The following is an 11,816-nucleotide window of genomic DNA, read 5'->3' on the forward strand; positions in this document are numbered from 1 at the left end:
AGGACAAAAAACATTGTAATAAATTGGATTCAGAACTGTTACACTGAGAAATCTGTCAAAAGTTACAAGTGCTGAGAGGTTAATCGGGTACACAGCATCTAAAGAACATGCTTTACCACCACTATCAGAAAGTCATTCAGTATGCATGCCAGCTTTACAGAAGTTCTTTTGGTAACGGGGGACTTAAGCCTCGTCCTCTTCTCCCTCCTCTTCAAATTCACCCTGCTCGTCAGCAGTGGCATCCTGGTATTGCTGGTACTCTGAGACCAGGTCGTTCATGTTGCTCTCGGCCTCGGTGAACTCCATTTCGTCCATGCCCTCGCCGGTGTACCAGTGCAAGAAAGCCTTGCGGCGGAACATGGCCGTGAACTGCTCCGAGATCCTCTTGAAGAGCTCCTGGATGGCCGTGCTGTTGCCTATGAAGGTGGCGGACATCTTGAGGCCGCGCGGCGGGATGTCGCAGACGGCCGTCTTGACGTTGTTGGGGATCCACTCCACGAAGTAGCTGCTGTTCTTGTTCTGCACGTTGAGCATTTGCTCGTCCACCTCCTTCATGGACATGCGGCCGCGGAAGATGGCCGCCACCGTCAGGTAGCGGCCGTGGCGGGGGTCGCAGGCGGCCATCATGTTCTTGGAGTCGAACATCTGCTGGGTGAGCTCGGGCACCGTCAGGGCGCGGTACTGCTGGCTGCCGCGGCTGGTCAGGGGGGCGAAGCCCGGCATGAAGAAGTGCAGCCGGGGGAAAGGCACCATGTTGACCGCCAGCTTGCGCAGGTCGGCGTTCAGCTGGCCGGGGAAGCGGAGGCAGGTGGTCACGCCGCTCATGGTGGCCGACACCAGGTGGTTGAGGTCCCCGTACGTGGGAGTGGTCAGCTTCAGGGTGCGGAAGCAGATGTCGTACAGGGCCTCGTTGTCGATGCAGTAGGTCTCGTCCGTGTTCTCCACCAGCTGGTGCACAGAAAGGGTGGCATTGTAGGGCTCCACCACCGTGTCCGACACCTTGGGGGAGGGCATGACGCTGAAGGTGTTCATGATGCGGTCGGGGTACTCCTCGCGGATCTTGCTGATCAGCAGGGTGCCCATGCCCGAGCCGGTGCCGCCGCCCAGCGAGTGGGTCAGCTGGAAGCCCTGCAGGCAGTCGCAGCTCTCCGACTCCTTCCTCACCACGTCCAGCACAGAGTCCACCAGCTCAGCACCTTCGGTGTAGTGCCCCTTGGCCCAGTTGTTGCCAGCCCCACTCTGTCCTGCAGGCAGACCAGGAGCAAGGTGCCATGTTAGTGAGCTGTAAGGAGCTGATATGTGTCTTCTCCTGCCCCAGGGGGCTCATCTCTCACTCCCAACCCTACTGGACTACTGGGATCCAGCCCCACCCCAGTCACTCACACACTTGCACTAAGCTTTTGTGAAATGATTGCTCATGCTCTGGGAGAGCTGCACTGCATTTACTCACCAAAGACAAAGTTGTCTGGTCGGAAGATCTGCCCAAAGGGACCGGAGCGCACGGAGTCCATTGTGCCGGGCTCCAGGTCCACCAGGATGGCACGGGGGACATACTTGTTACCTGCAGGAGGAAATGGTGTTGGTGTTACGACCCTACAGGCAGCAGCCAGTGCAATGAAGGCACCGCTGGGCTGCCCCCAGCCCCTAAAGGATTCCCTAGAGAGACCCCCTGTATCAATCAGAAGCACAGCGCTATCGGAGCTGCTGAGAACAAAGCTCCTTACAGTCGGTGGTGGATGACAGCTCGCTCAGGAATGTTTCCAGCTGTAACACACCAGCTGCCATCCCTGCCCGGTTTATTTCGGGGTGCCTGCGGAAGCAGGGCGGGTTGCCTTACCCGCAGCTTCATTGTAGTAGACGTTGATCCTCTCCAGCTGCAGGTCGCTGTCCCCGTGGTAGCTGCCGGTGGGGTCGATGCCGTGCTCGTCGCTGATCACCTCCCAGAACTGCAAAGCCAAATTCCGCAAAATGGCAGCTCCCCCTGCAGCTGCCCGCTGCCAATCACGCCGCCAGTGCAGCCCGTGCAGCCCCCACCCCTCCCCAGCCTGCTCGGCCAGCTGCCTGGGCGCGACCCGCACCGGGACCAGCTCCTACAGCAGCTTCATTAGCAGCAGCGCGGTTAATGAGCGAGCACAACGCCGCCCCGATGCCCTCCCATTGTCTGCATGCCTGGGGACCCAGCCCCGCTGCCGGGGGCTACCGGGGACGGATCCCAGCGGTGGGGTAGCCCCCGGGGGGCGCGGGCGGTACCTTGGCGCCGATCTGGTTGCCGCACTGCCCGGCCTGGATGTGCACGATCTCACGCATGGTGCCGGTGGTGCCGCCGCCCCGCCGCAGCCTCCCTCCCTCCGCCGTCGCCTCCCTCCCGCCCGGGCTGCGGCGGCCGCGCCCCGCGCCCGCCTTTAAAGCCCCCGCTGAGGCCCCGCCCCCCGGAGTGACGTCGTGTGGGTTGCAGGGCGGTGGGTTATCGCGGGCAGCCAATGGGAGCGCAGGGGGGCGTGGCATGAGGCAGGGGGCGGGGCCTTGCCTCACCTGGGCGGGTGGCGGGCTGGGGCTGGTTGTCCTGGGGAAGGCTGAGGGGAGTCTTGGTGTGTGCAAATACCCGACAGGAGGGTGCAGGGACAGAGCCAGGCTGCTCCCAGTGCTGCCCCATGGCAGGAGGAGGGGCAGTGGGCACAAACTGGAGTGTAGGAAGCTCCACTTCGACATAGGAAATATGGTTTTTGGTGTCAAGCACTACTACAGGCTGCCCAAAGATCACAGAACCACACAGAATTTCTAGGTTGGAAGAGACCTCAAGATGTCGTGAAGCCTCTGTTCTTGGAGATACTCAAAGCCTGACTGAACACAGCCCCGTCCAACCTCACTCTAGTTGACCCCGTTGGGCTAAGTATAGGCTTTGATCTCCAGAGGTACCTCCCAGCCCCAACAATTCTGTGAATCTGCAGAGAGGATTGGGACTGCGGCATTTCACCAGTAACATCAGATCGATGGTTTACTGGTCCCAGCGCCACAGCGCACTGTAATGTCACATTAAAATGATAACAGCTATGAAAACCAGGGGAGTTTTGCAAATGTGAGCTGCTAATAATTAAGGCGGTAAATCATTAACATTTCCTCTGCCCTGCATTTGGCTGCTGTGACCTTGGAAAAATACTTTGGGTATTTTTCAAAAGTGGCCTTCGGTTTGCTCCGGTGAGTTGACGTGCAACCAAACCATGGCTCTTTTACTTTCACACTGCAGAAACCTCAGCTGCCAGGAAATGTCATCGCCATGGACTGGCTTACGCTTGGTTACACGTGGAATTACATACTACTGCTTTTGCGACCACAAAAGATCCAGAATTGTGCTAGCACTGAGATCCTTTCATCAACTTTCCTAGAATTCTGCCTTCTTTCTCTCCTGGCTGTTGTAGTTGCCACTGACACATTTCTGCAACACTTACCCACAGGCAGTCTTTGTTATTGCTCACCCAACTCGTGCATATGCATTTCTCTGTGCTGTGCAGGGGCACAGCCTGCCCTTCCAGGCAGCAGTAGGCTGCTACATCCTCTCACTACTGGTGAAACCACAATAGAGCTGCCCCTCCTGGCTCCTCTGGGGGATTCACACAATCATTTAAGAGATTTTTTGGGGTGCTGAGGTATTCTTGGCAATCTGCAAAGCAACAGCTTTAAGCATTCTGATTCTTCACCTGAAGGTACCTGGACGCTCCCCGACATGCCTTCTTCCCATGTGCACACAGTGGCTTCCTAGAGCTTAGCTGTTATTCCATTAAGGATTTTGAGCTTCTAGAAGGAAAATACTGAATTCTTAGATGCTATAGCACTGGTTTCTTTGTAGGTCCTCGCTGGTTTTGGGTGGGTGTAGCCCCAGGTTTTAAAAACGAGTACCTAAAGTGAGGTTCATATTTATGTGCCTAATAAGTTCCCTCCTCTGTAGCAGTGCTGAGCATCCACAAACACCCAAATGAAATGTCAATTCTTTAAATGTCAGTTTAGAACCCTACCTTTAGGCAAAAAAAAAAAACAAAAAAACAAAAAAAAAACACACACTGCAAAAGATCTCAGCCGTCAAGGGCATTTAAATAGATACAACACTTCCCTATTGCATTTTTCTGTCTGGCTTCACCAGGGTGTTCAGAATTGCAAATAAAAGTCAAAATGCCCCCCTCCTATGATTGCAGTGCCCGTGCAGAGGAACGCCCAAGTGCCCCCCTGCAGCCAAACCTCTGCCTGCAGCTCTGCAGCCGGCTCCCAGGCTGAAGCAAGCCCTCCACCTTTCCCAGTTTCCAAGGCAACCGCAGAGCCTTGGAAATGAGCTGCACAAGGGAGGCAACAGAAATCCTGGAACATTTTAATGCCTGTCTGTAATTTCCTATTGTTTGAAAAAGAATTGCAAACACACAAATGTGAAAGCTGCTCAAGCATGCACAATAGACCGAGCGAGCCTATGGCTTTATTCTCACTAAATTTGAGGGGCGATAGCACGTAGTGCTTGGGCACGTATATCAGAAAAGACGTGACTTCTCAAGCCTTCCTGTTCGAAGCCGAATGATTATGCTCTGTTCATTAGCTTATTGTTTGCCTTCTGCCTGATAACGGCAGTATTCCCACCTGATGCAGACAGTCGGAGGTCACCCTTGGAATCGGATGCTTAGACCCTGGTAGGACTACTTCTCCCAGCAAGAGGGGGGAATATTTGTGAAGGTGTTTTTAATTCTGGTAATAAAATGCCATAAAGAAAAATCTATTTTTATTTCAGAATCACAGCCCACTGCGGGCACTGGAGGCGGTTAGATAGTACAACACAGAGCGTGCTTTTATGAATGAACAAAAGCAGCTTCATTGCAGAGTCTTCTGTGCTCGTGGTTTTTGTACCTGGATTTTTGTGTTTGGCCAAGAACAAAAGAGGAGAGAGGATAAGCATGTAAGGCAACGTCACGTTACGGAACAATTTAGGGCACTGTCGATTCGGAAACAAAGCGTGCTCCTTTTAAGGAAAAAACTGGTTTCTCACAAACCTGATATTTCTTCCAATACCCTGTGGCTTCCTTTGTGAACTCAAACCGTAACCTCTGAGAGTTGGGAATTTGTGTTTATGTAGTCATACAGGACATGGCAAACAGAACCCCCCTCATCTGGCTTCCAAAAGTAACCATAATAAACATGATCATTATTATGTCACAAAATGACTCCAGAAAGGGAAAAATATGTTGATCATCATCAGGCACAGATTTACTGAGAAGGAGAAAGGCAAAACAATGCAGCCTCTCATTATTTCCCCTTGGCACACCAGATGTGATGGGGTAGCAGCCAGATGGCTCCTGCCCCCATCCAGGCTGCACCTACCTTTTAAGATCGCTCAGAAGATGAAATCCGTTTGCTGTCTCTACAAACTAGGTCCTTCAGTCGAGATATGACTAAGATTCCAGCATCAGAATAAATGAAATGCTGATATCATGCTTGCCAGCGAAGCTTATTTCCTGCGTGTCGCTGAGAACAAGGCTCAGACAGAGGCTTTGATCTGCTAGCCCCAGTTTCTTTTGTTCCTGCATCTCCTCGCTCTATCTTGCAATCCGATAGTTACTTGTAATTCAGACCGACACCAAACTCTAAACTTCATCTTGTCACTTAGGCATTTTGCTAAGAGATGCTGCAGCTGGAGCTGGGATTCAATACACATCGTTTAAAATCACCCGAGCTCTCTGCAGCAGGAGTCAGGGTGCTGTTGCACCAGGTGAATGAATCACCTAACAGCCTGCTCTGCTTTCAGCTGGCTGCTTTTCCCTCCTCCTTTGTACCACTTCTCACTTCAACATGCTCTGCAATCCAAGAAAAAGCCTCTTCCCCACCCCATCTCTCATCCCTAGCTGTGTAGCTTAGAGAGCCGAACTGACCCATCGAGGGGTCAGACATGCTCCAGAGGGAAATCACACAGACACCCGTAAAGGAAATAACACGAACTTAACACCTGAAGCAAGGCAGCAGGAACAGTACCATCCTTTCAGCAGCTGAAGGATATTGTATCAGCCCAGCCCCACCCATGGAGCTACCCACTGCAGCAAACGCAGTTCTCTCCATGCCCTGCAAATCTCTCATCCAGGCTTGCTCTGCTGGCTTTCTTTCTCCTTGCCTGCTAGCGTGGAGCTGGAATTTACAAATACGAGTCACACCATTAACTTATTAACCGTAAGGCCAGGATTACGCTGGATGCACAGAAGCAGAGTCTAAGTCATCAATGCCTGAATTTCATTCGATGCTTGTAAAGCCTTTTGTGAGACTGTCTGAATTCTGCTCGAAAAATCTGTTTAATTATTCACCATGAAGGCAAGTGGTGTATTTCTGTCGCATCCATGGAAAAAGCGGAAACGTTTTCCAGTGCAGAACAACACAGGACTGTTTGCTGAACAAGCCCTACAGTCTCTGCCAGGGTAGCCATTTCATCGTCTGGAGAGAGAGCTTTCACATTCTGCTTGAGCTGTATTATTAACGTTTCTGTTTGCAATGATAGATGTACCCTTGACAAAAACAAAAAATGCACCTTAAATTTACTAAGGTAGACCAAGTGAGAGAAATAATCTGATAATAAAAGATGACATATGGATGATCTGAGACCAATTTGAAATCTTTATCATACAAGAACCAAACATTAACAAACACGAATTTAACAAAGTTAACGTGATTTCCTGTCTTATAAGTGGAATTCTGCCCACAAGGGGAAAAAAGGCTTTGAGTGGGGAGGAAGGAATGATACACTCTTAAATTGCATTTTTTGCTTAGATACCCTAAATAGATAACCTGCTTATCATACTCTAAAAAACGCATTTTTTCTTTGTGGCAGACTTGCAAGTAAGCTACTTGAAACTGAATTGGAGCTACGAGCAAAGAAGCCATTTGCTTGTTGTCAGATTGCTCAGGGAAGCAGAAGAGTTGTCACCTGCACCGTTTCCTTTGCTGACAGTCACTGGGGGATCAGGCTCCCCCCAGCAGCCAGCTCCAGACTGCAATCAAACAAATGCTCAAAGGGCTCCAACTGGGTAAGAGTCAGGTCTAAAAATTCTTTTTCCAAAATACTCCATGGCCTCAGGCACTTTCCTGAGACCAAAGGCTTCCATTTTGAGTTTTCATGTAGGCAAGCTAAAGATAACAGCCATCTAAAATGGAAGTACTTAAGATCCAATAGCATGCTCTTTCCTAGCTCAACAATTAACAAACAGATCAGGAGAGGTTATTGGAGTATCAAAAGGCATGTGCTTAGCAAGACTGAATTTTAGATTGGATGGGGAAAAAAAAAAAAACTCTCAAAAACCTTTGATCCAGTTATGTACAAGACTAGCTCCAGATACTTTTACAGGTTTATTTCTTTGCAGAGTTGATGGAGGGGGGAAAAACAGCCTTTCTTGAATCGCCTCAGGTGCATAACACATCAAAAAGAGTCATGAGATTTGTTTTGTGGAAACAAAAAAAAAAAAAAAGATTAAAACGGCAGAGGAATATTGAGAAGAGGATTATGTGTAAATGAGAAAACTGTGCCTCTCTCACACCAAGGAAGTTCAGGGGAATGGTGTTACTTGTAGCTCCGAGGCAGGCCACCATATCTGATCTGTCCCTAAAAGTATACAGTAGTTACACTTTAATGTGGAATGGAAAAGTAGAATAGCATCCCTTGGGAGAAAGGGCGTGTACCCAGTACGAAGGGTAGTCACATGGTCTCTCTAGGGAGGATTTTATCTCCTCATAGCTTTAGCAAATGAAATTTTTAGCCTTATTAAATAGAAGAGTAATCCAAAAATTGAGACACCACCTCCTCGTGAAGCAGAACTCAGTTTAACACCAACCTTCAAAAATAGTAAGTTAATTTTTTATTTTTGTTATTTTTTTTAATGATTTCAATGCAATAACCATGAAACTTGGCATACTCAAAGCCAGTATCAGGGTCTGTCCTGATCTACTATACCTAATTTTGCTATTAGGCTTACAGGGAGGGGCAAAAGTTTAAGGAAGGAAGGGAGAACTCTTGTACACAGCATGTTACTAGATGTCCCAGCTCTTTTTTTTCTTTTCTTTTTTTTTTTTTTTATGAGGTAAGAAAATCTCTCTCCAGACACCAGCACTGTGTTTTGCAGCAGTGTATTGCAGCATCCCTGTCTCAAAGGACTGTGTCTGTTTGTGACTTCTCTAAAGATGTAGCACTTGCACAGATACCTACAAAGATCTACTAGCCCCACACTGTTAAGTATAGGGCATGTGAGATTGTCATCCAGAAGCAGGCAATTTCTTCAAACAAACGATGAGGGCTTTTCTCCATTTCTGTACAGAATTGGCTGGAGAAAAGACCAACAATCAGCATTCCCTTCTTTCTTCATGTTATAAACCATAATATTTGGTTTACTATGCTCTTCATCCCATACCTTCTGGAAAGACACGTCTGTCAATAGGACAGGCCCCACAGATTTAATTTGTAGATTATCAATATCACCGGGACTAATGTGTTTAATGCAGTCCTATTTCTGGTGTATATGAGCACTTCACATACGTTGGGAGGAAGAGAATCATTATTACTCCCATTTGACAGATTGGGAAACACCTGTTGAAAAGCAAATGCAGACCTACATTCTCAACAGATACTTGAGTGCCTCAAGCAGCTTTTGGACACTAGCTCATGTGACGTTTGTGATGGAAGGTATCAGACTTGTTTCTCCCAGGAACCAGCCCACATACTGGACTATCCTTTCACAACACTGTTATAATGGCTTTAGACTGACATCCTAGAACAAAGAAATAAAATTAAGAGTTGGCATCTCATGGCTACCAGACCTCATTCCATTTAAATTAAACATACGTAGTAACTAGCCACACTTACAGCCTTATTTAGGTTTATCAGCTATGCATCTACCAGTAGGCAAATGCCTCTTGGAGCTGTTCGCCTTGGTCAACACATTCTGACAACACAGCAAAAATGCCAGGCATTAAAAAAGGGGATGAAAAAGAGATGTCTCCCTCCCCCAAAACCATCAACTTTAATTACCAACAGAAGAGGATACTTCCCTGCAGATCACCATCACTATGCTGAAGTGAATAAAATAATTTCTTGATATAAGCTTCTCTCAACACAAATGAGTCATAAGTGGCTTGAGCTGTACCCCACTAAGCACGTGCTGCCTATCACCATTTCTTCCAGAAAGGATGCCTCATGCAAAAATATTAAGTCTCAGAGTTGTATGTCACATGGACAAATACAAGTCAACAGCTGATACAGGTTAAGGTAGTCAGATTGCCTAATCTGAAATCTCTTCACTGGTTCTGCTCCGTGAAACAAGAATTACAACCATGCACACTTGAAAAGGCATCTGTTTGTTGTTTGGCATACAGCAGCCAGTCTGCAGTTTTTATAATGAATGGTCTCCTGGGTGATAGAGGCAGCTGATACTCGAGCCAAAAAAATCATATTGCTTTTTCTAGTCCCAATATGAGGCTCATCTTCCTTTATAACTTATGGCCATTCCTACTGAGCAGTTTTGAACCTCTTCAGCTTTCCTCTATCCCCTTTCTCCTTTATTTCCTTGAACTCCTACAGAAACGATGGGGGTGGCTTTTTTATTTTTATTTTTAAATGATTATGGCTGGCAAATAAGCTGTGTAGGATTCATAAAGGGACATGTTTATTCATAAAGGGACATGTTTCTGTGTAGACTACTTCTATTTATGGTCTGTCTTCCTCCAGGAAAAAAGGAAGAGAAACAACAGTAAGCAGTGTAGGAAGGTGTCCTAGTTTCTAATAAGGGAGCCTTAGTGCAACATGTCTCTTGGGTAGCTATATTAAAGGGTTAGCTGAAGACATACAGTTACACTAAAAAAAATAGGAGCCAGACATGCTGCACAGTAGTGAAACACTGTACAGTCCCACTACAGGAAGGAGAACCTTTACTATCCATATCAAAGACCAGGTTCTCATCCTTCAGTTATACTCTAGATTTGTTTGCCAGCTTCCCTTCTCGGCTTCAGAAACCCAGATCTATATGATAAGCAGTTTCAAGCACAATCCAGTGAGGTGATTTCAAGGAAAGGTTACTCTGACAACCAGACAGGCTGTTATTTCCCAAAGGGCCTGGGGGCAGCATGTAGTAATTCAGTTACTAAAACAACCTCAATTTGTTTAATACTTAATCCTAGAAGTGTTCAAACCCTAAGAAATACAGGTACTGTTGTGAGTACTGTATTTGTTTACAGATAATTCAGGTATTTTAAGTGCTTCTCATCCCTCTTCTCAGAGGCTTCACCAGAAATGAAAGACAGAGATGAGGGGAAAAAAAAATGGTATCAAGCGCATGTCGTGCACACCATCTTAGATCTCACTGTAGGATAAGATGGTAGGATAATGGGATAAGCCCATCAGTGAAGGAACAGTGTATGCTCAGGCACTGGAGTCAATTAACAGAATCAAAATGGGCAAAACAATCAGTTTTGCACAGCAATTCCCTTTTAAGTGTTTACTCACTCCAGTAACACCTTGTGGGAGTTGCATTAGAGGATCACAAAAGAGATTGCACCCATGTGGACAGCAGCTCTTTCAGAGCAATAGGGACTAACATCATTGTAAAACTTGTAGCAATCTCAAAATATTTTTAGTGTATGTGCACGCCCCTAAGTGGCATTTGGGTAAGCTAATGACTACAAGCTCACACATGGGGTAACTGCTATTCTTAGCAGGGGATTTTACTCTCGTAAGACTAATTCTCAGACCTTATAACAACTGATGACTGTTCTGTAGGCTCACTTCTCCATTTGAAACCCCTTCAGGTTTCTTGTGGCTTTTGAGCGTGTGGCAACAGAAATCCCACCTCCCTCCCCAAGAGGAAGCCACACTTACCTTGAAGATGCACAACAGGGTCCTGCTGCACTGCTCGACTGCCAGTCTCAAGGTCCATTTCTTGTCGCAGTTACTGAGAGCATCAACCAGCAGTAGCAGTGTAAATACATCACTGGGGCGTGGGAGACAGCAATTGTCAGGTTACCCCCGTTACTACTCCAAGATTTATATTCTGGGGTGCTCTTTGAGTCGTGTTACCTAGAAATCTGCCCATCACCTCCTGCCATCCCCCAAAGGGAATTGACTGCCCTGAAGGGTTATCCCCTCTTAGAGTTAAGGTTAGATTAGGAGCTGTTTTTTGGGAAACACCTTTGAGAAAGATTGAAGAAATCTAATGCCTCAGGAGAAAATTCAGGTTCTTAGCCAACATCTCAGACACTATTGTACTGCTAATTTGGACTCATGGCTCTGAGCATGAATTCTCATCTAGAGAAGAAGGTTGTGGGACTAGGACAGCTAAGGAACAGGCAAGACCACAGGCAGCCCACCCCTATTCACATACTACACGCCCTGGGACCAGTTCAGTAAGAAGTGCTGCTGAATGGCAGCGGGGAAGCCCGCAGCTATCCTGTCAGATCAGTTTTGACAGTTTGCAATGTGGAACTCAATACCTTCTGGCTGACCTCACTACCACGTATGTCCATAAATAGAAGTTGCAGGATTCTCAAGTGCAGCGCCTCGTTTCTGTTAGTTAAGGCAGCTTTCTCTCCAACAATAGATTAGCTGTTAGACATGAGAGAGCCTCAGATTGAACCCACAGTGTGTATAGATTAGCTACTCCCTTAAGCTGAGCAAGTGCAGTGTATTTATACTGCAGAATTAAGGGCCTGAGAAAGCGTGTTTTATTGACTTGAACCTTTCACTGAGGTTAAAGCTTAAACCAAGAAGAGAAAACACAGAAAACTACAAGAGTTTCTAGAGAGAAATAAGGCAGAGGACACAG

The 11,816-nt window shown here is 47.3% G+C and overlaps 1 protein-coding gene across 1 annotated transcript; it reads right to left on the reverse strand.

Annotated features, from left to right (window-relative positions):
- Positions 1-17: 17 nt before the first annotated feature.
- On the reverse strand, positions 18-2,376 carry LOC309874953 (tubulin beta-1 chain). The gene is made up of 4 exons (XM_082753783.1): positions 2,251-2,376; positions 1,838-1,946; positions 1,451-1,561; positions 18-1,244 (listed from the first exon to the last, which is right to left on the reverse strand). Exons 1-4 carry the CDS (start codon positions 2,305-2,307, stop codon positions 184-186), a joined length of 1,338 nt encoding a protein of 445 aa, XP_082609909.1. The 5' UTR covers positions 2,308-2,376; the 3' UTR covers positions 18-183.
- Between the last annotated feature and the right edge of the window lie 9,440 nt (positions 2,377-11,816).

The sequence above is a fragment of the Aythya marila genome (genome assembly GCF_965140915.1).
Source record: "Aythya marila genome assembly, chromosome: 2".
Taxonomy (NCBI): Eukaryota; Metazoa; Chordata; class Aves; order Anseriformes; family Anatidae; genus Aythya; species Aythya marila.

What these genes read in the sequence shown, in the direction of transcription:
- LOC309874953 (XM_082753783.1), bottom strand. Translation starts at nt 2,307, where the DNA reads ATGCGTGAGATCGTGCACATCCAGGCCGGGCAGTGCGGCAACCAGATC. An exon ending in CTACTACAATGAAGCTGCGG is followed by an intron (nt 1,562 to 1,837) that starts GTAAGGCAACCC and finishes TTCCTCCTGCAG; the next exon opens with GTAACAAGTATGTCCCCCGT. An exon ending in ACCAGACAACTTTGTCTTTG is followed by an intron (nt 1,245 to 1,450) that starts GTGAGTAAATGC and finishes GTCTGCCTGCAG; the next exon opens with GACAGAGTGGGGCTGGCAAC.